Below are 27,729 nucleotides of genomic sequence, written 5' to 3' on the forward strand. Positions count from 1 at the left end.
GTATTTAGGGTAAATGAATTCAATGTAGGTTGTTATTCTGAATAATAAGAGTAATAACACATCCTTTTAATTTTTTAAATAATTTTATTTTCAATCTCATACTTATCGATAACAAAATCAGGAATATTAAATTTCTAGTATAATATTAACTAAATACAAAATTAGGAGTATTGAATTTTCAATCTAATATTCATTGATCACATCTGAGCATGAATTGAGAGTATTAAGTCTTCATTTATCAAATATCATGAGTGAAACTCAAGTGCTATAAAATAGATGAACTTCATCGATATACCTTTTAATAACCTTTTTTAGGATTGAGACTGAGTTTAATAAGTCTAACATGACTTGATCAACAATTAATCACAAGTTGTGATCATTAGTTATCAACTTTAGAACTATCAATTCACTAAATGTTATTTAAAGATAATAACTAGGAGTCGCGTAAATAAACCAGACCATATATTGATCTGGTTTAACTTTCAATCCAGGGTTTAACTCATAACAATAGACTTATTTACTATTACCCTCTAGATAGAACATCAATAGACTAGGCATAATAAATTATTAGAAATAAAAAACAAGTAACAATGCATCTTATCTCATGTAAGATGTTTTAGGGTGATTGTATTTTCTTTTTAACACAGTCAATTCCTTACCTCAAATTTCTAGAGACTAATTACGGTTGCTAATGACTATAATATTAGGTGATGATTTTTTTTTTATTTTTACCCTATTTTCTAAATCTAAAACAAGCATTTTATTTTTTATGAGCTTGCCGTGATGTTGGGTACAATATGTATCCAATTCTTTTACAGATATCATCCTTAACTTGCATTACATGTTTCTAAAATTTTTTTTTGATAGAAAGAAAAATAATTTATTTATATTTAGAAGTTTTAGTCTTAAAAAAAAGATATTTTTAAATAAAATCATTACTCGTTGGTGTATTACATATTATTTTTTATGAGATTAAATCATAGGATGTTACACATAAATAGCCAAGCTCAACATAACATAAAAGCAAGATGCTCCTCTTTTAAAGCCAAAACTTTTCTTTAGAATCTAACTTTTCTTTTTAAAATATTGGGTTAATCCTATATGATTTTAATTTTTTTTAATTAAAAATATATTAATAAAACCTAGATTTTTTTTATATTAAAAAAATTAATCTACACACAAGTAGCCCGGACAATTATCTAGTTTCACCCTAATCAAAATAGAGCCTAAGTTACAGGATTTTATCAAACTTGGAAGTTCTCCCAGCCTTTTTTTTTTAGGCTGGAGGAAGTTGCCGCATTGGAGTTGCAATTACCTCAAACGGTGTCGGTTTAGTTAAAAATCTTCTAGTCCCAATCCAACCTTCCTGCAAGTACCGCTCGCTGTCCACAGAATCAAACCAGACCCGGGATTTTGAAGTTTCGGTTCCTTTGAAAATTCCAATTTTCTCCTTCAAATTTTCGATTTCGGTGAGCGAAGCGGGAATTGAATTGAAATTCAACAAGCAGCAGCTCCGAATAGAATAGAAATGGATTCCGTGTCGTCGGTGAAGGAATTCATAAGAAAACAAGTCCCCGATTGGGACGACGAAATAATGGCCACAGCCCGATTCAAAGCATTTAGTGGGCAAAGATCCGATTGGGAACCCAAATACTTGTTCTGGAAAGATTTAATCCTCAAAATTGCTCGACATCTCGACCTCTTCATTATTCAACCTTCTCAGGTTCTTTCTTTGTTAATTTTTTTTTCATTAATCAAGAGTTAATACTAATATTTTTTTTATTTAAAAAATGTGAAGGTAAAGGAGGAGTGGTTCAATCGTGGAGGTTTAACGCCTTTATGCCTTGATCATGTACTGGTAATTAGTCAATTAACTTCCTTCGCTATATTTTTTTATACTCTAAATTACGATTCTTATTTTATTTTAATATTGCAGTGCTTAATGTATAATGAAGGCGATATTGTGCGAAATGTGGATCTTGTAGACCCAAGTAGTGGTCGAATCTCTCAGTTATTCAGAAAAGTTAGAAATTTGATGGTCAGATCACCTGTTACTCCAGAAATAATTATGCTTGAAGATCATCTCTTTCTTACACCATTATTGAAGGTAGCTAGCTATTTATTCTCTTAACTCTCATCTGGGTTTTGGAATAAAAGCTGATTGGCACCTCTCAGCATTGTTCTTGGAATTGTAAATGATGGGTTCAGAGCTTTTCGTGAGCTTATGATCGTAGGCACCTTAAACGGTGCCAGAAGAGAGAGGGTTTTTTATGGAATTTTTGAATTTCTATATAGTGCTGATGTTTTCATTATTGAGAATCCTTTTTCTTGATATCTAGGATAAAACTGCTCAGATTATCAAATGCTTATCTGAAAGTCATTGGACTTCGTCGTGCATTATTACTATGAGCAAGTTCCAGGGCATGTGTGGAGGACCATCTGAGGCAGCTCCTCTCTTGAGTTATCTATCTGGACTTGGGAAAGCACAATATTTCTCAATTTCTAAGGAGGTTATAGAGGTATTAAAATATGGTTTTCTTTTTACTTTTCTATAGAGATGAAATTATAAAAATATATACTTTTGTTAGTATAAACGTAGTTACATTTTAAATTTTGAATGCATAAAACAACCTTAACCAAAGGCTTGTTTCTACCTAATTATATTAGAAGAAGAATTGCTATTCATTGCATTTCAGTTAATAAAGAGAGTAATTAAATAACTTACTTGCAGGGAGTGAAAATTTCCCTTTCATCAGCATCGGTTCCCGCCATCTCAAGTCTAGATTTGGATGTCCTGCACTTGATTTGGACAGCGCAAAAGCTTGAGGACCAAATTGACGTGATTGACAGACGATATGAAATGTATTTGCTTCTCCCTTTACTTGTACACTAGTACATTTTTGCCCTAGGATTGAAGCTAGCTTGGATATAATTATTTATCCCAGATCTTAACTAATGTGGCAAACGCCTATAATTAAAGCTAAAAACTGATGACGATGTCCTGCATGTGAACTTGGACTAGCATAAAATTCTGCTTCACCCATATCTTCAAGTGATCATCACACTGGTATATCATTTATTGAACAATTTGGGATGTCTAGTCCTATGCCTGTTCTTGAAAAATGTGGCCAGCTTTGTTAACAGGAAAAGTGGACGTGTCTGTTGACTGTACATGCTAATTTACTAGGATTAATTGTTTCTACATTTTCATCTCGTATGGTTTGTTTTTTAAGCAGCATTTTAATGTGGTAATTTGATAGGTTAGTTGAAACAAGTTTTCCTGTCTCACAGATTCAGTTTATTCTCTGTGCAGGTCAAGAAAATCAGCATTAGCTTCTTTAAATTCTGGAAACAAGAAAGTAGCCCTGAGGCATGCTAGAGAGATGAAGTTGGCCTCGGAGAGTAGAGAAAGGTGTACGTCACTTTTGAACAGAGTGGAGGAAGTTCTGAATGTCATCGCAAATGCTGAATCTACACAAAAGGTAAACTTTTGCAATTAGCTTCTGCTGCAACTCTGAAGTCTGAATTGTCTTGATGTCAACTTAGTTATTTCATCAACACATTCTCCCATTTCTTTTTATTTTTAAAAAACCCATTTTTCTATAAATTGTTTCTGATGACAAATCAAGTTCTATGATCTAATGATGAACTGGTGAGTTCAGCTTTTGCAAATTGAAGGAGCCACCTAGCAAGGTTTCACCGCGGAAAATCATTTGGCTTTAATACTTGTCTCCTTGTGCCAGGTAACTGAGGCCATCAGAATTGGAGCTGAAGCAATGAAACAAAATAAGATAACGGTAGAGGAGGTTGAACACTGTTTAGAAGAACTTGAGGAGAGTATTGATGCACAAAAACAAGTTGAAAAGGCTCTAGGTATCCTCTGTCTCCCCTTCCCTCTATGCCTGGACATAAACTATAGCTAATGCCAATTGGAAAATTCATTACCATTTCAGCAAATTTAGTTTCTTAGATTTGTCTGAGAATTTTTTCTTTGTCAAATGCAGAATCAAATCCAATCTCAGGTATTGAAGATGAAGATATAGAAGAGGAGTTAGAAAAGCTAGAGTTGGAATTAGAAAGTGAAAATCTTCAAATATCGAAAGTCGAGGCTGGCAATACATCAGGAGAAATGGATGCTTTGGGATCCACTGACTCGCTAACTGATGCTTTGTCAAATTTAAAGCTTCATGATGGTTCAGCTAGGGAATCTGTAAGTCAGAAGTCTCCATTCCCGACGAGAACTAAAAATTCAAAGCATGCGATGCTTGAAGCAGCATAATTAAAGGAATTCCGTACCGGAATGGTACTATGATCATATGCACTGGCTAAATATGATGTCGAGTTTTCGGTCATTTGGTCAAAGCTGTTGTGGTCATGTATATAACGATTTCACTCTCTGCGTATTTTACATGTATATACACTAGAAAAATGTAAACTATTATGATGTCTAATTTGACCATTCATAAATCTTGGTTGTCTGAAGAGTTGATAAATATATTTGGTTTTTGATCCAGTCGGTTCATGTCCTGCCATTTCTTTTCTTATGATCTTGTAACTAGATAATTGACCCTTCGGGTCAGATTTTTCTTAAACATAAAAATATTATTCGAATGTTAAACGTTTTAACAAATTATACATGATAGATTGAAAATGCATTAATTAATAAATCATAAAATAAAATATGTAAGTTTATAAGATAAATTACTTGAGGTATTTGTAGGTTTCAATATCATCTATCAAGGTTCTAATGTCAATTGGAATTGATTTATAATGCAACCAATTTTGACAATAAATAAATATTTGAACTGTTACTAGAAATAAAAAACTTCAAAATTGATTTAGTATATGACCATTAATGTTAAAGGTTGATTCAAAAGCAATTTCGATACAAGAATAACTTTCAAGACAAAAAACTAGAACATGTTATGATTATGAGACCTTAGAAAAATTCTTATATTTTAAAGCATTACACTTCCACCAGCTCAAATATTTAACCTATTTTCATTGAGATCTTCACAATTATCAATCAAATACCTTTCAATCCCATTTCTACTCTCCATACTATCTTTCTCCTCTAAATATTTTTTAAATCGAGCCAAAGTGTTTGACATATCATTTACCTCCATGTCATTACTAGCATTAACATTATGTTATGTGTCTAATAGATGTCCTACCATTGTTCATATCATCATTCACTCTCATCAACTTTCAAATAGAAATTATAGAAACTCACCAAAATATTTTTTATTATTTTTTGTTAACAATTGTGCCTTTTCAACATCATATAACTTACTAAAATAAAATTTCATATATTTTAGTTTGAAATGTGGTTTTGAGACAATAGTCACATACAACAAGAAATTCTATTTTTTTTTTATCTTTCTAATATTTTTCATACTTTAACATCATGTTCTTTCTCATTCTACATGAAAGATTATCTTTATTTCTACATATTTGTGATATGTTTGTATGCATGTAAATAAATTCAATGGAGAAAGAATTTGATGTAACATGCAACGAATCAAAATATTTCAATGTAACCATGTAAAATTTTTTTAAGAACTTCACCAAAAATCTAGCATTTTTCTAATCTTCAAAACTAAGTGTCCTTATATTTTGTTTTTATTTCTCTTCGAATCAACTTCTATAAAATAACCTATATCCATAGAGTTATTTTCACCTAACTTTATAAATATCCTCTCAAATTTTTCAGCGGCTTCCAATATAAATGAGTTGAATTCCATTGAATTATAATATCAAAACACATTGATTTCTTATACCATATCTTTAATCAACCTCTGTATTTTAAATCTTACAAACTTAACTGTATTTTGAATTTTAACAGCTAAAACATTAATTTTTTTAAGTCCTTGCGCACAATAAAGTTTACAATATGTGCATAACACATAACATATAAATACTCATTTAATAATATAATAATTGGTTAATCTTGTACATATTCTTCAAATATACAATAATCAAATTATTAGAGCTTGCATTGCTTATTGCAATAATCAAAACTTTATTAATCTCCCACTCTAATAAATAATTCTCAATAATTTGACTAATTATCTCACCTCTATAATTGAAATCATGATAAAAATTTAGAATTTTTTATGTAAATTTCACTTATCATCAATCCAATGAGTTGTCAAGCATATACATATATATATATATATATATATATATATATATATATATATTTTAAATTAATTTTCAAATATTAGTTGTTAAACATACATGTTGACCCTAAGAGCTTTCCTCAATTCTATTTCTCTTTCATGTAAACTTTCAAACAATCTCAAAGCAGTAGAACGAGAACGAATAATAAATCTAGATTAAATAGTCTTACAAAATAATTTAAATCCGTATCTCTCCGTAAAAATAAAATAAAAGGTTTGCACTTCACGTGCAGACGCGTGGTGGTTCACGTGCCTCTTTGTTTCCTATCTGGTATGCGCCTTTTTCCCTCCCCGGACACCGACCGACCGACGGAACAAAATCACAGCCTATAAAATTCAACAATCAGACGAGGATTGATTGCCAATGAAAACACAGATTACAAACGATGATAAGAGGATGCAGGTCCCACCATCAAAGCAATGAATGGTGTATACAGCACGCCAAGGAGTTCTCTCATTTTCAGCAGCCAATTTTCGAAACTATCCGTTTTTAAATTGGAATATATCCTTGCTGGATTCTAAAATGTCAAAAGGCTAACCCAGGTCACCTCTCTTTGTCATGTCATTATCATATATTACAACCTAGGAATTTCTTGGCTAATAATGGATGTACATGGAATATCTACAAACTTGTGTTTTATCCCAGCAAAGCATGTCAAAATGCTGACATAGCGTGTAATAAAGAAATCCAGATCACAAAAAGATTAAAAAAAAAATAAAATCTTTGAAATGGATTTTAACCTCAAAAATGACCTGGATAGCCTTCAACACTCCGCTATTTGTTGGCCTCTGACTTGGCTTTTCGGATTACATGATTTGCATCAATCAGGCACAATTATAACCCATCAAAGCAACAATGCATGCTTGCCCTTCCACACCGTCTTCTTGAGCTTTTTGTCTATCAAACTTATCCGTGAGCTCTTCACACCACATGCCCCACATCAAATACTCTCTTGAAGCTCTCACAAATTTTTAACCTTTTCCTTTTCTTTCTATTGAGAAGTAGTCTGAAAGATTTGAACCTACTATCACTTTATAATTAGAAAGCAAATTGTCAAGAAAGACTCACAGGTGCCTCCTGAAGCAACTTATAGGATCATTGTCAAGTTCATTTCTAGTGAAAATGTTCTGTGCATGCAGTGACTTAGACTGTAAAATTGGACTACCCTCAATCATTCTCATGCACAGCTACGCTCTATATTTTCAGAAACGAAAATTCTGGAACATACTTTTACCATTATGGACTGTTTAACTCGTCCAAAGGCAGGCAGCTTAGGAAAGAAAAAAAAAGCTATCTAATCTGAGGTTGACTATTAAATGAATAATCTCAGTATGGTTTGCTATATAGCTAAACGGCAACACCGTGGACGTATGACAAAAATACCTGCCAGAGGGACTTGGCTGTCACAACAATTCCACAGCATGATGTGCAATCTTATAACCTAGAAAAAGCTTACAGGCTCAACCTCTAGGAAACTCGTAAAACCTTCGGCCTCTTCCTAATTCTGGTCTCTGTACAAAGTCCCCATCTTGTTAGCCATCAGCTAAAAAACCTCGTCAACTTAGAACACCCTCATTCAAGCACTCGGCTACAACATACTTCAACTGGAGCGTCTTTTCCCTTGCCAACTGCAATGAATGAATGACAGGGAAGGTTCACATTAGCTCCGCAAGCTCTCTTTCAATTATAAACACTAACATTATTATTTTTTGGGCATAATCCTAGATGCACGAGGACATAACCTTCGATAGGCAACAACTTGACAAATCTATAGGTGTAATTATGAACATTAAAGGTTCAACCACTAATAGATTGATATTGCATGAAGAATACTAATTCATAAGCTTCTAGGCTGTGACCCCCACGAATGTAAACTCACACCATTATAGATACGTACAGTTAGGTGTCTTGCCATCTTTTCATAATTAATGTCATAACAATGGAGGAAAAAAAAACAGCTACGTATCCACACAAGCAAAGGCCGTAGAGCATGCAATGATACAATTATCAGGAATAATATACCCAGAACCCAGATGCTAGAAAATGCTGAAGATCATATTTCCTAAAATAGAAGCAGACTTGCCTTTTGCACAGCTGTGATTCTTCTTTGTGCATCATCTAGCTGTGTCTTCACTGCTTCTTCCGCTTGCATAAGAAGCTTCTGGTGTGATGCTTCTGCAATATGGAGATAGAGAACAAATAAAACATTAGGGTATTTCAGAGTTTCCACACATGGTACATCTCCATTCAACTCTGTTTCTGTTGTTACCAGACTGTGACTCATTAGTGTATCTAGGATGCCCTAGATCAAGCTAATGGCATTTAGATACTTCCATGTTGTGTCAAAACTTAAGTCATACCACCACAATAAATAAGAGCATTGCAGATGAAGTAACTTTGTTGATGCAGAATGATAAATAAATAATGTAGGCACCTATTTACATTCCTGTGGAGGTCCAAAACACTAAAGAGACGGAGCATATGACTGCAATTAATCTTCAACCAAATAATTGCCCTGACATGTTTCTATCCCAAATCATTTACATCAAATGAAAACTTTGCAAGTCAACAATTAATTTATGTTGGATGAACAAGTAACCAATTAAAAATAAAGAAGCCAGTTAAAAATGTTTTGAAGTTGTTGATCAACTTGAAACTTCAATTATCACAGATCCACCACAAGCATCATGACGTCCAAACTCACATGCTTGTATGTGTAACTGAAGTTAAAAAGTTTTAATAAAAATTAGGAATAATATGAAATCAATCAAACACATTTCAATAATGTATTTATTCAAAAATTTTTACTAGCTATAACATAAGCTCACATACTTCGCTTTTTCACAGTTCCGTTGAAGTCAATCTGGTGCAATTCTAGTCCTTCAAGCGTGGTTTTACACTCCTGGAGATGCTGATAAATATCTTGTTTGAATTTATCATGTATCAACTTTAGTTCCTCTTGTTGTTCTGCACAGAAAAAAAAAAGGAATCAGAACACCAGCTATTAAAGCTTCGGCAAGATGAAGACAATGAATTGATTCAACATAACAGCTAGATGACCCTTAAGAAGTTAAGGCTGAGTTAGACTGATTAGAATTTATCAAATCCACAGAACCTTTTATTTAAAGAAACATGTATGCCTGGTATGGATCTGCATGAGTTGCTAATACTATGTTATGTTGATAAAACAATCAATTGTTGACAGCTTGAAGACCTTCAGATGCCAGTGGTGAAAGGGAAGCGGACAGCAGATACCATGACCGATCACCTTCGAGAAAGAAGAGTCTTTCTAAATTACTTCTGTTCAGTGGGGCCTTCAATGGCAATCAATCAAGATGGAGCTATAGAAGACACCTTAGTTGTGGTTTTTTCCATTCTCTAACTTTCCTACTAGTAGTAAAGAAAGTGAAATCCACCTTATTGCGGTCTGGTTCCTAAAAAAGATATTTTCAATCGCAGAGCTTTGAAATATAGGAAAGAAATACCATTCAGGCATTATTTCCAAATGAGTTCCAAATGGATCCACAGGTTTACCAATCATTGATGGTTCTAGAACCACTAATCCTACATTACATGTAATAGTACCTAGACATGCAGTGATAAGGGAAACTAAGATCAGAGACACAAGATTTCATAGAAGAAATACAAAGTTATTAAGACAGGAATTGGTCAAAAATTTGAATGTTCTTATTCTGAAGCTAGTTTACATCCCTGGCAATATGAATATGAGACTCGAAAATTTCTTGATAAAAAAACTGCATACTCGGTATTGATGGTGTACCTCACCTGTCAGTTGATGGATCTTCATGTCTAATGCACTAGTGATTCAAAACAGGTGGTGCTAAGCCAGGTTTGATTGCTAATAAAAGGGACTGTTGGATGTTATAAAATATGTATTTGCACTGCAAATAGATGGCTAATGGGAATTCAAAATATGTTCGGTGAATCCTAAAGAAGAAGAAAAATACACCATCATATTCAACAATAAAAAGTTGAAGATATGCTTTTACTGCAATAACATTCTAATAAATTTAAATAGCAGCAAACATTTAAGATAAGTTCATGAAGCTGTACAGTAGCAGATGAAATTCATTACCTTCAAATCTTGACTCCAGGCGTCTCCTTTTTGATTTATTAACACTTGACAGCTTCCCCCTGAAAACATTATTGAGATTAGACCTGATAACTGACTTTTACATTTAGAAAATCAATTAATTTCAATAAACCTACAGATCTGTTTGGATTTGCGACTCAATATTCTTCAACTGTAGACGTATCTCCTCTGAGACAGACATCAAAATGTCCGAGGATTTCTTTCTAGTCTCCAACTTCATTTTATTTTTGAAGTTTTCTAAAGCTGTGGCGAACAGCATAATGGCCCTGAAACATGATTATGCCCAAAAATCATGCAAAATTAAAAACATGATGGTATTTAATAATTTGGATCCAATTAATTCTCATATCTGTCTTAAGTACAGAAAGGAATACCTTTCCAGTTCATTCCCTTGGTTTTGTTCTGAAATCTCAGGAGTGAGCTCAGTTTCAACAATGCCTAAGGATTTATTTTACAGAGAAAGGACAGATTAAAAAAAGTCAGATGATGGCAGTAACACCGTGGACATGGAGCAGAAAGTGTAACTATGTTATAAGAAGTGCCTGTTGGAGAGGGTGATGTGGGACTAAATTTTCTGAGTTCTTCAACATTGTGGTTGCGGAGCCTTTTAGTTGGATGAAGCATGAATTTTGATCTGACAGCAGTAGCAGTTTCTGGAGAGAAGTTATCTCCTTCTCTATGACCTGCACACCATGATTAAGGAGGTGAGAAAAAGAGAGAATAAAGAAAATGATATTTTTGAGAACAAAGAATGATCACCCTTAGTACTTGGTGAACATTCTATGACAAGCATGCAGGAGGAATAAAACAGTCGTTACCCTTAAAAATTGGTGAACCTTCTTCAGAGCTCTCAGAGTATCCATCTTCAGATGATGATTCAAAAAGACCACCTTCCACATCTTTTTCCCCCTTAAGAGGTGATGTTTTTCTGGGTGGGGAATCCATAATTTCTGCTGCAACATCCTGAAGTTCAATAAGGAAACACATAGGCAAAATGAAACAGAACTTAACCTTATACATCACTAACATGATAATACACTATCATATTGAAGCCCTCAAAATAGCTAAGGATACAGGCGATTCTGTTTGACTATTTGAGGCAAAACAATCTGCCTTTGAAGTCCACAAAGTCCTGAAGCTATTTATTTTTCCCACAGTAAATTTTCTCACTGCTTGTTCAGGACTGCCAAAAACCTGTTTTATCTGGTCAGATTTTGGCATTGAGCTTGGGGGGGAGCTTAAGGTACAGGAATTGATTTTGAATGGTGGACTCTGGAAATCATTCGGAGGATCAACAGCGCTATTTGAGGAGGGAGTATCAAATTTTTCTTGTTGATCCCCATGTTCAGGTACTGCGGAGCTGCTAAAATCATTCTGTTGACCAGTCCTGAGTGTCCATAAAGACTGGTGGGAGTCTTCGCTTGCAGATTTATGGGAATCTCTTTCTTGGTTTCTATTCTTCGGTTCAGTGTATTCTCTCTTATTCCTACAAGAACCATGAAAATTTCCCATTTTGTTGCTAAGAGAAGATGCTTTCTCAGCAGGGAAAGGTGTTTTCCTTGCAGATTGATGGGGATCTCTTTCTTTGTTTCTATTCTTTGGTCCACAGTAGTCTCTCTTATTCTGAGAACCATGGATATTTCCCATTTTATTGCTATGAGAAGACATTTTCTCAGCAGGGAGTGATATTTCACTCTTGTGACTTCCTTCCTGAATCTCATCTCCATTGTTGTCTTCACTGAAGTGAATCTTACGTGGTTTGATGCTGAAACACTTTATCTGGCCCTTCTTCCTTGTAGACATTGAAGAGCCATCATTGACAGCAACATTTTGTTTTCCAAGCAATCCTTCTTCGAAGGAGTAGACATCCTTCTCTTGAATTTTTTGCCTGTGACTGGAGGATGGATCAACTTTAGTTTTCTCTGGTTTCTGTTTGGTTAAAGCTCTTTTTTGGGTCAAGGAACAAGTCACTGGTCTCTTCATAGTATGATCAGGAGTTTCAGAATCAGTTTCTATGGTATCTGAGCTCTGTCTAGGCTTGACAACTACATCATCTGTTTGATCAAGAATTTGGTTCTGATTTAAATTATTGACACCAATCTGATGAGCCTGAGAATTAGATGGCTGACTTTTCGGTGAAGAAACATTTCCCAGTATTTCCCATAGTTTCATTTTCAAAGTTTCAGTTCTTCTCTCTTCTGTCTTATCATCAGTCACTGCTATATCTGGCACGGAGCCTTCTTTTTCAGTTGCAAATGTAAATTCCTCTTCTGAATTTGAGTTTCTATACTTTCCGCCCTTCCTTTTGTAGGTGAATCCACTAAACTTCTGCTTTATATCACCAGAATGTGAATTTGATGGTTGGTTGGCAAAAAACTCTACTGAGTGCGTTACAGGCACATTCTTTACTCTGCTAATCTTGTTCCCTCTTCCAGTAGAACCTGGTAAATTGGAAGTTTCTACAGCATAAAGGACACCCTCAGAAGTTGGCAATTTTTGGTGAAAGGATCTTGTAGTAATCCAAGGGGAATGGACCTGCTCAGGAGCTTCAGTTTGGTTGCCTTTAGTAGCATCAAAAGCACCTTTTCCCTTATTTTTACCTTCAACTGAACTTTCTTTCTTAGAATTTACCCTTTCTGTGTTTGGTACTGCAGCTTCATTTTCCTTAGTGCCTCCAGATCCTTTCTTCCACAATGAGTCAATCAGAATTCCAATCGAAATCTTTCTAGACTGGCTAGATGGACGACAATTGCTGCCAAAGCTGCGACAGTCACTCATTTGATCCTGAAACGTGTATTTAGAAGTTGTCAAATATCTAATTTCACAAGACTTCACCAAGTGGCAACAGGTGACAGTGACATCATCTGGTCCTAGGAATTCCAATCCGATTCCCCTGAATATTGTTTGTGTATTTAAATTTAATTCAAGGGTAATTCATGACTAAGAAAATTTCACCAGCAGACCAAAGGTTCCAAATTGCACAAATAAAATTCAACCGGGACCAGCAACATGCAGCTGAACATTCCATGCAATGCAAAATTAAAATATTCATCACACAAGATTTTACAAGCAGATAATCTCATCTGTATCATAAAACAATCACTCTGCTATTTCTCTAACAAATAATACATTTCACTATAAAAATAGACAAAAAGCTTTAGCTAATAAGCAGAAACCATGTAGAAACACTTTCCATTAGCAGTATAGTCCTAAGAGTCACGTATTCACCACTTACATCTTGTAATTTCTGCCGTGTATCCACCTCCATCATGTTGCTTCAGCCAAAAAGGTATGAAATGTATACCGCAAGAATCTGCAGCCCAAATAACAAGCAAATTAGTCAAATAGAGAAATAATTCAGGACCAAAAAATCCATTATGAACGAAGTTAGTGACAAATTCACTGTTCATACAAGTAGATCACAAACCATCACAAATTTCTACGGATATCTCTGAACCCTAATAATCTGCAGGTTCAACTTAATTTGTTATTCATTACATAATTTCAAGCGCACGAAATCTCGAATTGAACGAAGTTAGGTTTCGAGTTTCTGAGATTAATTACTATATCAGAATAAATTAAGATAGTGAAATTAGAAAAAACAACTATAATCAGTCGCATATTTAGAACTCAGTACAGTAAGAGCAGATCATCTAGTCATGAAAAAAAAGAGCAAGATTGAGCAGTACGTGTTAAATTGAAGCATTTGATTTAAAATTTACGGTAATTAATACGAGAAGTCGCTTACGGATTATTCGGCGGTGATAATCGGAGAGCTCGATTTTATCTTATGATTTTTAACATGAGAATCACAGAGAAGTGAGACGCGGTGGAGAGATTTGGCGGAATGAGACAGAGAAGGGGGGATTGATTTCGAAACAACACTACAGTAGTGTTGCGGGTACCGAACGAGGCGGGAAATTAAAAATGTGTTATTCATGAATCTAAAACGGCCTGCTGATTCTAACTTGTTTAGAGTGCGTATCGCGCCATGATTCTCGAATAGACAGTAATGCCCCTGTATTCTTGCTTATATTGTAAAGGTCAAAATGGTAACTTGCTGTTTTTTTAGTGATTTCTATGAAAAGAAAATTTTTGGAAAGTTGATTATTATTTTATATTTGATAGTTTAAAAAAAATATATTTTTTGTCATTTAACTATATCATTGAAAATAATATGTTAAATAATTTTTTAATATATATAACATTAAATTAAATATAATTATCTGACTACTTAGAATGAGAAATAAAAGTGTAATGGTGGAAAAAAGATTATTATAATATATATTTATATAAAGTTTTTTTTATAAAATGTAATTAGACAAATAATATAAATATTTTAAATATAATATTATAGATATAAAACCTTGTTAAATATTTTTAAGTAAAATCTACTAATATTTTATTTATTTTTTAAACCTTAAAATAGTTTTTTTCTCATATTGAAAAAGATAAAATAGTTAATGATAAGTAGATCCAAAAATATTTTTATTAATTTTTTAGATAATTTTTTTTTCATATTGAGAGAGAAATATTTTGACAAGGTTACCAATTAAAGGAAAGAGGAGTGTTTTGGAAAGTGTTTTACAAAGATAAGAAAAGAAAAATATTTTTCTTTTGAAAGGCTAGTTTTTTTCTTTGGTGGGAAACTACTTTCTAAGAAAAATTCTAACTATGGAAAAGTGAAAAAAATGGTTTCTAAAAAAATGTTTTTCTAGAAACAAACAAGGTTTTATAAAGAATACAATTTGTTTGTATACACCCTCGGCTTCTGTCATGGAATGTTACAAACTTATCCTTTTAAATATTGTGTATCTACTAAAGCCAACTTAAACAACTACAACTAAACTAAGATAGCACATAGAATGTATAAAAGCTATTTGGAGCTTGTAATCCAAGATAATTATGTTAGGTGTAAAGTCTCTCTAATAACATCCAATTGATGTGCCTAAGCATAATGCTATAGCTTGAAGTCTGAATCTGTTTTTTTACTTTCACGATCTCATTACCAAACTTATTTTCTATTTTAGCTCAAGTATATCAACTAAAAAAAGCATAACTAAGCTCTTTTTCATCACACGATGAGAAGATGAGTGCATCAGAGTATATCATCAAAGGTTGATGAGAAAATATTCAACGTGAAAAGTCTACTTAAGCTTATTACCATTAAAACCCTAATTAGCGGAGTCTACTACTATTCTTTGTAGGAATGATTGTACTCTCTTCCTAACCAAAATCTTCTTAAGTTGAAATAAGAAATGAAAAACCATATTTGAGTAGAAGAAATGAGCATGACAAGACAAGGTCCTAAATTCCAACTACAAAGAATAAAATCTCCTAAATGTTACTAATCTCCTAGCAACTCTAGGGCATCCAAGAGGAACACATCAATTCATGATTGACTGATGTTTCTTGAGCTCATGACCATAACTTTGACCATCACGTTTGTTGATATTGATTTCCATTAAAAACAATTTCGTGTAATATCCACCTTCTATGAAATATGGCGTGAACACAAAAAACTCTGATAAATTTTGTTTATTTCACCATGATATTGAACATGACATTGAACACTATCATGTCATGAAAAAAAAAGATAAAAAGTATAGCTACTAGAGTTTATCTCTAATAGTTTGTAAAGAAGAAAATGCAACCCAAACAGAAAAAGAAAGAAGTTACTGCATCCTATAAAACATTACTCAAGATCATATAGTTTTCAAGGATTATATCTTCACTTATGTAAGAGAATCTCTTGAGCTTTTCAATGGAAAAAATATAGTCTCTCTAAGTAGTTCCTGTAAACCCTGAGAAAAATAAAGGCTGCTTAAATTGCAAAACTGACTACATGGGAAATAAAAGTAAAGAAATTCATGTATATGGTTAAATAAAAACAGGAATTTAGAAATTTTTGAATATAAATTTTCAGGCGAAATAATTCGAGACATTATAAATAAACCCGGTAATGTTGAGGATTGGATTTAATTGAAGAAAATAATACACTTAAAGGAAATGGAGGCTAAGTGCAAATAAGAGAAATTATAGAGTATAAATACTCCTCTCCTTACCAAAAATCTACAACAACTATAAGGAAAGAAAAGAGAGAGTTTTGTATCCATTCTTGCAAAATCAAGAGAGAAACACTAAAATTTCAAGAACCCGTCCAAGATTAAAGGTTCATAGATGGAATAAACACTTGTTAGCAATGGATTAATAAGAGAATTGAACAAGAAAAGAAAAAGGAGGGTCGACTGTCATTAGAAAAGAAAGGAAGAGAGTTGAAAATCTTCAACTGGTTGAAGATCAAAACCTAAATTCGTACCGGGTAAGGTGTTCTAAACATGATCTTATAATTCATTTCAAATTCAATAAGGAATTGATGCTTTGATGTTGAATTATAGATTAGGGTTCTTAGGCTTGAATTGGGGAAAAAGTATTTGTTGTTAAAATTAAGTTAATTCATATGTAGTATGTGATCGAGGACGTGAAACCATGATAATTTACCCAGAAAAAAAGTAGTTTGTGAAAGTTATGTGTGAAGGGAAGGGGGTGATGAATCTGGACAGACTTGTCTCCTGATTTTCGGTAAGATTTTAGATATGAGGATGAAGGAATTAGAATCAGGCTCCTCATAGAAATTGTAGTTTTGGATGTTAGCTAACTAAGAAAATTGATCTTGCTCAATTTGGACCTATAGAACTTCAGCTATGGGTTATCAACCGAGACTGGGTCATGACAGACCCTATAGGGCAACAAGTCTGATTTGTTGATGAGCAATTTTGATTGTTTTAGGGGCAGAACTAGGTTCTCCTTCCTTCAGAGAATTTGTAGCCTTGTGTCTTAGCTTTCCAACGAGACCAATTTTGCTTGAAATGGAGTTCTGGAACTCTGTATATAGTTAAAAATCTAAGGAGAGTTCAGACAATAATAGTTGGAAAATAATTGTTCAATGTCTAGATAGTAATGGTTGTATAGTAACAGTCCAATGTCTAGATGGTAACAGTTGGACAGTAACAATTCAATGTCTAGACAGTATCGATTGGACAATAACAGTCAATGCCTAGACAGTAACAGTTCAAGACAGTAACAATTCAATGACTAGACAATAACAGTTCAAGACAATAACAGTTCAATATCAAGACAATAATGGTTAGACAGTAACAGTTTAATGTCAAGACAGTAATAATTCAATGTCAAGACAGTAACGGTTAGACAGTAATAGTCCAAGGTCTAGACAGTAATAGTTGTATAGTGATAGTTTAAGATTAAACAGTAACAATTCAAATATAAAGAAATGAATGATAACTATGGTTGGATGAAGAATGACAACATTAATGGGTGTAATGAGAAAAACGTAAAATATAAAGAAAGAAATGATTAAAAGAAAGACATATTAGCTGTTGATATGATTATTATAAAACATATTCTTGAATGAGGAAAATTTATGAAATGATCCTATGATTTTAGAAGGGACCACCGGTGTGGTGCAACAGTAGCAGCAAGGGAGCATGAGTAGAGCTTTTACTGCAGGTGGATGATCTGCACCTATTCTTTCTAGTTGAATTCCATAATCTAATATGTTACTGATGTGAAATGTGAATTATTGAATGTTGGATATTATGTGAAAGTAGAAAAGTTGCGTAATGATGTCAATATTTTGGATGGTATTCTAAATGTATGTGTATTCGAGGTGAAAGGTTGTTGTCTGAATTGTTAAGTGATGAAATTATCGCGAACAACGAAAATATGAGAAGTGTGATATGGGGCATGGATTAGGATACATGTAGTGTATGGTAGGATTCTGGGTAAGGGGATCATCATGTTTTGACTAGCATACATTTAGTGTATATTAGGATCTCGGGTAAAGGGATCACCTTGTATCGACTTTTACAGGGTGATGATGATACCAATGAAATTGGTATCGATAATGTGTTAAGCGGAAATAATCATGATTGATCTTATGAAATCTTGAATGGAAGTTGATAATGAAAAATGGGATGATTTTTAGTAGTTGAATGAGAAAGAGTTTCCAATGAAAACCAGAAAGGAGAAATGAATAAAATATGAATGCATGTTTGCCTTTTTAAAATTGTTGGATATTTGTGTTGTTATATTTATTGTGATATTCATATTTCAATAATATATATTTTGTTCTAGGACCCTCGCATGCACCACGGGAGTATATCCTAACTTATGTTCACTTTTTGTAATTCTAGATTCTAGGGAGTATACCCTTGTATTTTGCAATATTACAACTTCATATAACTTAATTTGTATAATCAATGTTTAAACTTGAATAGATAATCTTAACTTTGAATTTCATATGAATGTGTCCATGTGTATATATCTCATTTATTTCTCTATAATGATATTTGTTGTTTAATGTATGTTATAAATATTATGGTTGTGATGACCATGATGTTTGTGAGATTGAAACCCAGGACAATTGGGTCGTGATTGAGTTATGAGATGTGGCATATTAGAAGTGTAAACATGGTTAAATATCGATAACTTGGGACCTCCCAATATAGGGGATACTCTGCTGAACTTTTAGTGAAAATTTCGTTAAAATTTAATAGGAACACACACACACACACACATATATAATTACTTTTTGTATCAGTTGACGTAAGATTGTTACTTAATCCTGGATATGGGGATGTTACAGTTCCATACATTATTCCCCATGACATTGCTTATCTTCATATTTCTAAAATAAAATCTTCATGTAAAATCTCCATGTCTCTAATGAAATATCTATATCTCTAGACAAAATCTTCATATAAAGTCTTCATGTTTCCAACAAAATCTTTATGTCTCTAAATAATGAGCTATCTAAACATTCATCTTGACAATATCTTATATCTTTATTACTCCTCCTTTGTTATTGGTGCAATTCTTACCATTATATAACTTTGGCGGTCACAAACATTTTCCCGCATAACTTGATGAGAAGAAATTCATGAGCCTTTCAAATCACACAATTCCAAAACAAGGGGTAGCTAATGGAACAAAAAAGAGAAAGATTGTGAAAGGAATAGCCTTGTACATTAAAGGGCCTTGTCCAAAGCGAACAACCTCTATTCGTTAAGTTATGGACCTCAACCCAACTCCTAATCTTATTTTCAAAGAGTTTAACATTAACAAACACCAAAATACAATGTTACGACCTTTAAGAGGTTAGTGTTGCACCTAGATTTATCATCAATAGCTATATAAGTACAACATGCACCTTATCAATATGACACTGATCTTTCTTGCCAATCACCTTTGTACGTCAACCTTTCCCATCAATAGTCACGATGACTAACCCTTTAGTACTACGCCTAAACAATTATTCTCTATCATTATTTCATATGATATTTACAACTCTACACTTTATAAGGTAATCTCATATAACCAATGTGTGCATATATTTCTAATTACCAAGTAATAACATAAGTCACATTACAATACAACAATCACAACAATATATACTTTTTTATATTTTTGTTATTATGTTTTTCTTTTCTCCTTTAATTTATTGATTTAAATATGAGAAGGTCCCTCTTGATAAAAAAACCTTTTTTCGTAGAAAAGCACCTTAAAATACAGTCATGGAAGCGTAGAAGCCTATATAAGTTTCCATGACTTCATTAATTATTAAAATTACAATTCAACCTATAGAATCACATGATTTTGTGATACAAAATAAGTTGAACAAGTTGAGTCAGCTAAACAATTGATCTCCGTTGAAATCATACTAAATTATCTCTTTAACTTGGTAAGGTCATTAAAATTGCAATCTCACCGGGATTTAAACGATTTTATTTTTGACACCTTGTTATTCATTAAGCATGAAGTGGATTCACATCATTATAAATTATAGGGGTGATCATTTTCGGTTTGGTTCGTTTTTTATTAAAAAAAGTAACTAAATCGAAATTTGTTTTTAAAAAAACCTCAACCGAATCGAAACCAGTTCAAACTGACCAGTTTCGGTTTGGTTCAGTTTTTCTAGGACAAAAACTGGTTTAAACCAGTTTGACTTGGTTTTTTCGGTTTGGCTCGGTTTTTTTGTTTTGGGTTCAGTTCGGTTTTTTTGGTTTCAGGCTTATAAAACCGAAACTGAACCGAACTGGTCGGTTTTTTTAAATTTTAATCGGTTTTTTTTCACGGTTTAGTTTTTTCGGTGTTTTTTTTTTTTTCTGATTTTCTCAGTTTAATTGGTTTTTCAGTTTTTTTCTCATCTCTAATAAAGTGTGCTTAAAACATGTGTTTTTCTTTAAAACAAAGTTGAAAGAGGGAGGAAAAGGAGAATGAAATATGAAAAAAAAAAACTAAATTTTAATATTTTTTTAAATACTAAAATTTATTCGTTAAACATGAAGTGGCTTTGCATCACTATAAATTGTGCTTGTTTCTCTTACTTTTTTTTTTCAAATATGATTTCAATTTATTATTCCTCCATATTTTTTCAATTTTTTTCAAATAAAATTTAATATTTTTCTTACCAAAATAACTTGAAAAATTGATAAAAATATACACTTTCAACATAAATATATTTATTAATTTTTATGTTTTATATATAATTTGTAAACTATTAAGATCTTACAATCCAAATTTCATAACCCTCCACCGATCTTATATGAAGCAACCATTTTAATAACCTCGGGTTGATATAAAAATAATTAATTAAATAAGGGATCGCATTAATAAAAAACAAAAAAGACAAGTGGTTACAGACGCATGCGTCATCGCAAGGCACAACACAGCGGATTGAGATGCGGGCGTATAAGCGAAGCAAAACACTTCCAATTTTCATCGAAGATAACAGCACGCTTCCGGTGGTTTCTTTGGTTTCAAAACCGCGAGCGCGCCCGCCATGACTACCTTCATTGACTTCTCTCTTATCCGTCCAACAACGCCCTCTCTCATCCCCTCCTCATTCTCAAAATTCTCCACTCCCAGACCCTTTAAACTCCGATGCTCCCTAACCGAAGAGTCAGCTACAATTACTCCGTCGAAGCTCAACGGCGAAGCCCAGTCCAACGGCGGACATTCTGCCGCGGCGGATTGTGTCATTGTCGGAGGAGGCATTAGTGGGCTCTGTATCGCCCAGGCTCTTGCAACCAAACACCGGGATGTTGCTCCCAATGTGATTGTCACCGAAGCCAGAGATCGCGTCGGTGGCAACATTACCACCCTGGAAAGAGATGGTTATCTATGGGAAGAGGGCCCCAACAGTTTCCAGCCTTCCGATCCTATGCTCACTATGGTGGTAAGTTCTTCAATTACCAGTCAGATTTTATTTTATCTTATTTTTCTAGTTCAATTGCAGATAGTTTCATGTATAATCAATCAATGCTTTATATAATTTGGAGTTTTAAGAGTTTATTTATTACTGAATTGGTTGAATTTGTGTGCAGGTGGATAGTGGATTAAAAGAGGATTTGGTACTAGGGGATCCAAATGCGCCCCGTTTTGTATTGTGGAATGGGAAGTTAAGGCCAGTACCAGGCAAGCCTACTGACTTGCCATTTTTCGACTTGATGAGTATTGCTGGCAAACTCAGAGCTGGATTTGGTGCTCTTGGACTTCGGCCTCCGCCACCAGTTTGTTCTCCTTTTAACTTTAATTAATTGCTATAATATGCACTTGATAAGAACATCAAATGATAGTGTAATGGTGCATATTTATGTGTTCTTGTCAACGAGTCTTCTCGTAATTTTAGACTTTGACAAAGGTGACAGGGACATGAAGAATCAGTTGAAGAGTTTGTGCGGCGTAACCTTGGTGATGAGGTTTTCGAGCGATTGATTGAGCCTTTTTGTTCAGGTGATAATTAGTAGCTTATGCTGTCAACCAATGTGTATAACTTCTAATATGATGCCCAATTCTGTTCGTTATAACTTTACCATGCTCAAAGCCAGCGCGTCACTTCATGGTATAATCTAGTTGATGTTAAACACATGCAGCATTGTTGATGCCTGTTATTAATTAGTTTCACAATACCTTTTCCTTTATTTCTTTAGTCATCATGTATTTCTTGTATTTGTCTGCTTCAATAACGAATGACAAAGAAAAATGAAACTCTAATATTTTGTCAAATTGGCTAAACTTGATTTTTCTCTGATGGTTGTATCTTTATTCTTATTAGGCCATGCAAGACAATTTATTTATTCCTTCCCACAAATATTGTGTGCAATACAATGTGGTCATCCATCTAACTCCACTGACTATACGATCTGGAAACCCCCAGCCAGTATTTTGTTGCATAATAGATGAACTAGATCTGTCACACACTGAATTCCTCTAATCTGTTTTTTGTTTTTGCCAAGAACATCTATACTACAATTTGTTTTATCTTATACGGAGAGTAGTTCCTGGGTTTACCTAAAACTTTTGCAGTACACAGGTGTTTATGCGGGTGATCCTTCCAAACTAAGCATGAAAGCGGCTTTTGGAAAAGTTTGGAACCTGGAGCAAACTGGTGGTAGTATCATTGGTGGAACTTTCAAAACAATCCAGGAGAGAAGAAAAAACCCCAAGCCACCTCGAGACCCGTAATAATATATGCTTGGACTGAATCATTTTTTATTATCTTATATTTGTTAGTTTATCCTCAGTTTCTTAACTCATAATTATCTTTCAGGCGCCTACCAACACCAAAGGGCCAAACTGTTGGATCTTTTAGAAAAGGACTTGCTATGTTGCCTGATGCAATAGCAACAAGGTGCGCCTACCGAATCTCTTTTTTTGAAAAGCAGACTTTCTGTTTGAAGGATACTTATCGTTCTTCACAATGAGCAAAGTTCCTCCATTGTTATTTGATTCAGTCAATGCCCTTGTGCTATTGTTTGAAATTGTTTTTTTCGTGGCTTTTTTTCTTGGTTTGATGATTTTCAGGTACTAATTAGCCATGTTGATTTTGGCAGGTTGGGTAGCAATGTAAAATTATCTTGGAAGCTGGCAAGCGTCATTAAATTGGATAGTGGTGGATATAGTTTGACATATGAAACACCTGAAGGATTAGTTTCTCTACTGAGCAAAAGCGTGGTCTTCACTATTCCATCCCACATTGCAAGCACTCTACTGCATCCGCTTTCTGTATGTTTCATTCTTGAAGACTTTACCCTATTTCAAATCAATCCTTTTTGCTGCTGTTCGTTAGTGAATAATCACAATTGGATTGTGGCCAAGTTCTTTCCATGCTAGCAGTGTTTGATTTTGTGTGCCTTTATAATTAGTGAAAGTTACAACTTGTTCTTGAAGTGAGGAAACTAATAGGGTTGAATTAGTGCATACAGGTTTCTAAGAAAATCTGTTTCGAATGTTGTTTGTATCATTCATGGATCTGACTTTCTTTTACATTTGTTTTCTAAATTTATTGATAGATGCTAATGGCCTGTTGTGCTCTTGTGACAATGTTACTCCTAGAATTGGTTTCTACTATCCTAACATCATGCATATCTCCCCATGAGACATTCAAGAATACGAGTCATCCTATTTTAGCCCAAATGTCTTACGGTGTCAGAAATTTATTTTTGTTAAGTAAATAATCTGCTCCATGATGCCTAATTCAAATATGTGCAAATTTTTAGTAATCTGTTGTAAAAGCACTGGTGGTATCTAACCAAAATATCCAATAATAAGGCTTAATAAAATAATTGGTGTCTGGCTGTTTTAACTGACCAATGGAGGCTTTATTTGCAGTTCCTTTATTTTTTTCTTTAAAAGAGATTTCCAAAATATGCAGTTAATCCTTTCCATGTTTACTCTTTGTTTACAGGCTACAGCTGCAGATGCACTATCAAAATTTTATTACCCACCAGTAGCAGCAGTGTCTGTTTCATATCCAAAGGAAGCAATAAGACCAGAACGCTTAATAGATGGTGAGCTCAAGGGGTTTGGTCAGCTGCATCCACGAAGCCAAGGGGTGGAAACATTAGGTACATACGTTTTAGTGCGAAAATTATTTGCCATTACTGTATCACAATCTCAAACCCTGTCTTGCACCTAGAAGTCACCATTCAAGTTTGAAAATAATGACAAAATACTCCACAGTTTACCAAAAAAACAATGTTTAATTTTGTTTGTGAATTTTTGCGTGTTCCGCAGGAACTATATATAGCTCATCTCTTTTTCCTAATCGTGCTCCTACTGGAAGGATTTTGCTCTTGAACTACATTGGAGGAGCTACTAACCCTGGAATAGTGTCTAAGGTAAGACAGTTATAGAAACATTTAGATTTCGGTTGTGAATGATCCTAGACACAGATCCAAGGAGAAATATGATGGTGGGGTTGGTGATAAATTATCGATCTCATAGGCTCATGCACAGAGTATTTTTAGCTTAGTTCTCCAGAAAGATGCTTAGTTGGGTCCTAACAATTGCCTACTCAACATTGAATTCTCATATACATTTATCAGCTTTTTTTTTTCATAAAGAAAATTGTACTCGGATAAAGTAGATCAGAAGTCTTATTTACAGGATGGAGGACAAGTCTTCCTCCAAAATCAGAACTAAAAGGAAAAAGATGAAACAACATGGTGAAAAGAATATCAGAAACGCCTGATAAATGAATATCAGAAAAGAGAGATATCCAAATGAAGCCCTGGAAGTGGATCCAGGAACGCCTTATAAATTCTAAAAGAATGTTTCTATCCCATTACAGTTAATTAGACAGGATTGAATTTCAAAATTATGGAATTCCTGGGTTCCACAAGAACCAATGGCTGAGAAAATTGTGCCTTACCATAATAGCTTGTAATCCATTCATTTCCCATAACCAACCCAATGACCAAAGGGTATTAATCACTCATCCATCTCTCTCAGATGGGTTTCATTTCCAACAAAGCAACTTCAGTTTGAATTTTTGTGGTTGATCTTGTCCCCCCTGGTTCATTGTAGCTATCATATCTATGCTATGGCTTGTGTACCAAAGGTCTTGTTTACTTAAATTATCTGATTTTTGGTTTATGTGTAAGCCAATTATATCTTATGGGATACTGCCTAAAGTCTCTTTTTCCTCTTTTTGACAGAGTAACAGTAATCACTTCCTCTCTGAGATTCATATTCTTCAGTCACCTTTTGTTTTATGGGTAAATTTCTTATCATCACTTTTTTTGTCTTTTGCAGACAGAGAGTGAACTTGTAGAAGCAGTTGATCGTGATTTGAGAAAGATGCTTATAAATCCTAACGCGAAAGATCCTCTTGTATTAGGGGTGAGAGTATGGCCACAAGCCATTCCTCAGTTCTTAATTGGTCATTTTGACATCCTAGATGCTGCAAGAGATGCTCTCAAGGCTAAAGGGTTGCAGGGGCTGTTTCTTGGGGGGAACTATGTATCTGGTGTTGCGTTGGGCCGATGTGTAGAAGGAGCTTATGAAGTTGCTGCTGAGGTAACTGATTTCCTCACCCAGTATGCCAACAAATAGTGTCAGATGCTGGACGATCACTACAGATGTGAGTCGAGTGTTCTGGTATCCTGTAGGAATGATCAGATAAGCGATTTCTCTACAGCTGTTGCATGAAGTTTTGATTGGCTTAGTTATTCTTTGTTTAGATCTTCTGTATGACTCTGTAATTACTCAAAATCCACTTTAGGTTTTATCATTAGTGACAGTAGCAATAACTCTGTTCTTATCGCTACACCATGTTCAGAAATGCAGTTAGCACAATGCTTAAGATTTGGGAACCTATCTTCCTGTAGCGTCAGGCTCTTAACGATAACAACAGCAGTCACACCAGGTTTAAACAGGCATTTCTCCCACTTATGCATGGAGGACCACAAATGTGGCAGCTACTGGCACTGAATGATGTGTTTTCTCCTGGACCGTAGTTGACCATGGGCCTTAATAGATTTTAAACTCCAAGGAACCGCACACCTCCAAGTGACTGTATGGCTTTCCAATAGCTTCTGTTTTTTTTTTAAATTATTTTTGTTTGAAAAATATTAAATTAATGTTTTTAGATATTTTTATAATTTTAATGTGTTATGTAAAAAATAAGATAAAATAACGAGAAATTATTATTTTAATATATTTTTAATTAAAAAATATTTTTTTAAATACTGTACAAAGAATAATATAATCGAAATCAACTAAACCCAGGGTTAGTCTATACCAACAGGCATAGGAACCACAATTAATTCTACGTGCTGTTTTACAAATTGTTAAGCGCAAACAGCTGAGTTTATTTCCAAAAAGCAGGGCACAACATGTTGTTGAAGGGATATTTGACAGTATGGTAGTGTTACCATATTTATTTTTTTAAGTATATTTTGATTGTAAATATATTAAAATAATATATTTTTTATTTTTTAAAAATTATTTTTAATATTAAAACATCAAAATAATATAAAAATATTAAAAAATATTAATTTCAAATAAATAGAAAAGATAATTTTAATTTTTTTTTAAAAAAAATATGCAGAAAAGAAAAATTGTACACGTGCTTGAACTCTATAGGAGCCCGATGTTCATAGGGTGCCGTAGTCTAGCCTGGTAACTACCCTGGCGGCTATGTTTTTCCAACTGTATCGTATTTCGAAACAAATTTGGTGAGAAAGTCATGCTGATTGGAGAAAAGGATCTGTAAAGCAGAGCTCAAAGAGGGGATCCTGCCCCACCCAGGGCCTAATCCTGGAGACATGCTTGAATGGAGAATTAAAGGCAATCTGAAGTTTGACTGAATAGAATTAACATTCAAAAGGCGCAGACATCATGATGGAATGCATTGAAGCACACAGCTAGGCGAGGAGAGAAAAATGACAGGGTTTGCTATAGGAAACTAAGGACATTGAGGCTTCTGGAAAGAGTGGTAAGGTTCGTAGCTGATGCCTTCGGGTTAAAACCAAAAAGTCGTTGGAGGAAGGGAAAGGTCCTATAATGTCAAATCTAAGCAACATTGGTAGGGGTGGTGGGGGACATTTCCCTATTCTTTTTCTCCCCGTGTGTTTTGTTTGAAATCCCAAGCGGAGATTTCATGTTCCCCCCTGCGTTAAAGAAGATGGAGTATAAATTTGAATCAGAGATTAGCATTTGACCCATGGATTTACACGTGAATGAGACATTGAATTGAAGAAGAAAGGAAGAATGTAATCACTGCTTTGTGTATTTCCTTCCTTTTACACCTTTTCCTTGTGTTCCCAAAATTAGTTGATTACATGTCTCCAATTTAGGACGACTAGATTGCATGTGAATGGAATAATTGCATTTGCTAGCAGATTGCTTAGCATACTTAGCAGATGCAGAATTAATAGATTTAATAGGCTATTCCAACAATTAAGAGATTTGAATATGTGATTACATGTATTTTAACGTCATTCTAGATCAAGAACATAAAGCAGACTTGTATCTCTCTCTCTCTATACACACACACTATAACGTGTAACGAAGATATAATTAGATTGCAGAAGTTTTGTTTCTCTGTTTATTTTTCATCATGATAT

At 33.9% G+C, this 27,729-nt stretch overlaps 3 protein-coding genes across 5 annotated transcripts; 2 read left to right on the forward strand and 1 right to left on the reverse strand.

The window, feature by feature from the left end:
* The first annotated feature begins 1,267 nt into the window (after positions 1-1,267).
* LOC133691170 (uncharacterized) lies at positions 1,268-4,513 on the forward strand. 3 transcript variants are annotated; one of them, XM_062111546.1, is made up of 8 exons: positions 1,268-1,723; positions 1,799-1,858; positions 1,937-2,107; positions 2,340-2,519; positions 2,732-2,862; positions 3,314-3,482; positions 3,744-3,873; positions 4,005-4,513. In XM_062111546.1, exons 1-8 carry the CDS (start codon positions 1,529-1,531, stop codon positions 4,277-4,279), a joined length of 1,311 nt encoding a protein of 436 aa, XP_061967530.1. In that variant the 5' UTR covers positions 1,268-1,528; the 3' UTR covers positions 4,280-4,513. The 3 variants fall into 3 exon arrangements, with proteins under 3 accessions (XP_061967530.1, XP_061967531.1, XP_061967533.1); XM_062111547.1 differs by having other exon boundaries at positions 1,799-1,852; XM_062111549.1 differs by lacking the exon at positions 1,937-2,107 and having other exon boundaries at positions 1,269-1,723.
* A 2,885-nt stretch (positions 4,514-7,398) lies between these two features.
* Positions 7,399-14,192, reverse strand: LOC133691933 (meiosis-specific protein ASY3-like). Its single transcript, XM_062112560.1, has 11 exons — positions 14,046-14,192; positions 13,533-13,610; positions 11,372-13,081; positions 11,116-11,260; positions 10,840-10,980; positions 10,672-10,735; positions 10,414-10,563; positions 10,280-10,338; positions 9,016-9,150; positions 8,267-8,358; positions 7,399-7,811 (listed from the first exon to the last, which is right to left on the reverse strand). The coding sequence occupies exons 2-11, from the start codon at positions 13,566-13,568 to the stop codon at positions 7,740-7,742; spliced, it is 2,604 nt and encodes an 867-aa protein (XP_061968544.1). The 5' UTR covers positions 13,569-13,610; positions 14,046-14,192; the 3' UTR covers positions 7,399-7,739.
* A 6,845-nt stretch (positions 14,193-21,037) lies between these two features.
* LOC133692896 (protoporphyrinogen oxidase 1, chloroplastic) lies at positions 21,038-25,976 on the forward strand. Its single transcript, XM_062114065.1, has 9 exons — positions 21,038-21,554; positions 21,703-21,888; positions 22,027-22,111; positions 22,692-22,839; positions 22,929-23,009; positions 23,212-23,383; positions 24,066-24,225; positions 24,395-24,498; positions 25,415-25,976. Exons 1-9 carry the CDS (start codon positions 21,159-21,161, stop codon positions 25,712-25,714), a joined length of 1,632 nt encoding a protein of 543 aa, XP_061970049.1. The 5' UTR covers positions 21,038-21,158; the 3' UTR covers positions 25,715-25,976.
* Positions 25,977-27,729: the final 1,753 nt, after the last annotated feature.

The sequence above is a fragment of the Populus nigra genome, chromosome 4 (genome assembly GCF_951802175.1).
Source record: "Populus nigra chromosome 4, ddPopNigr1.1, whole genome shotgun sequence".
NCBI classification, from domain to species: Eukaryota; Viridiplantae; Streptophyta; class Magnoliopsida; order Malpighiales; family Salicaceae; genus Populus; species Populus nigra.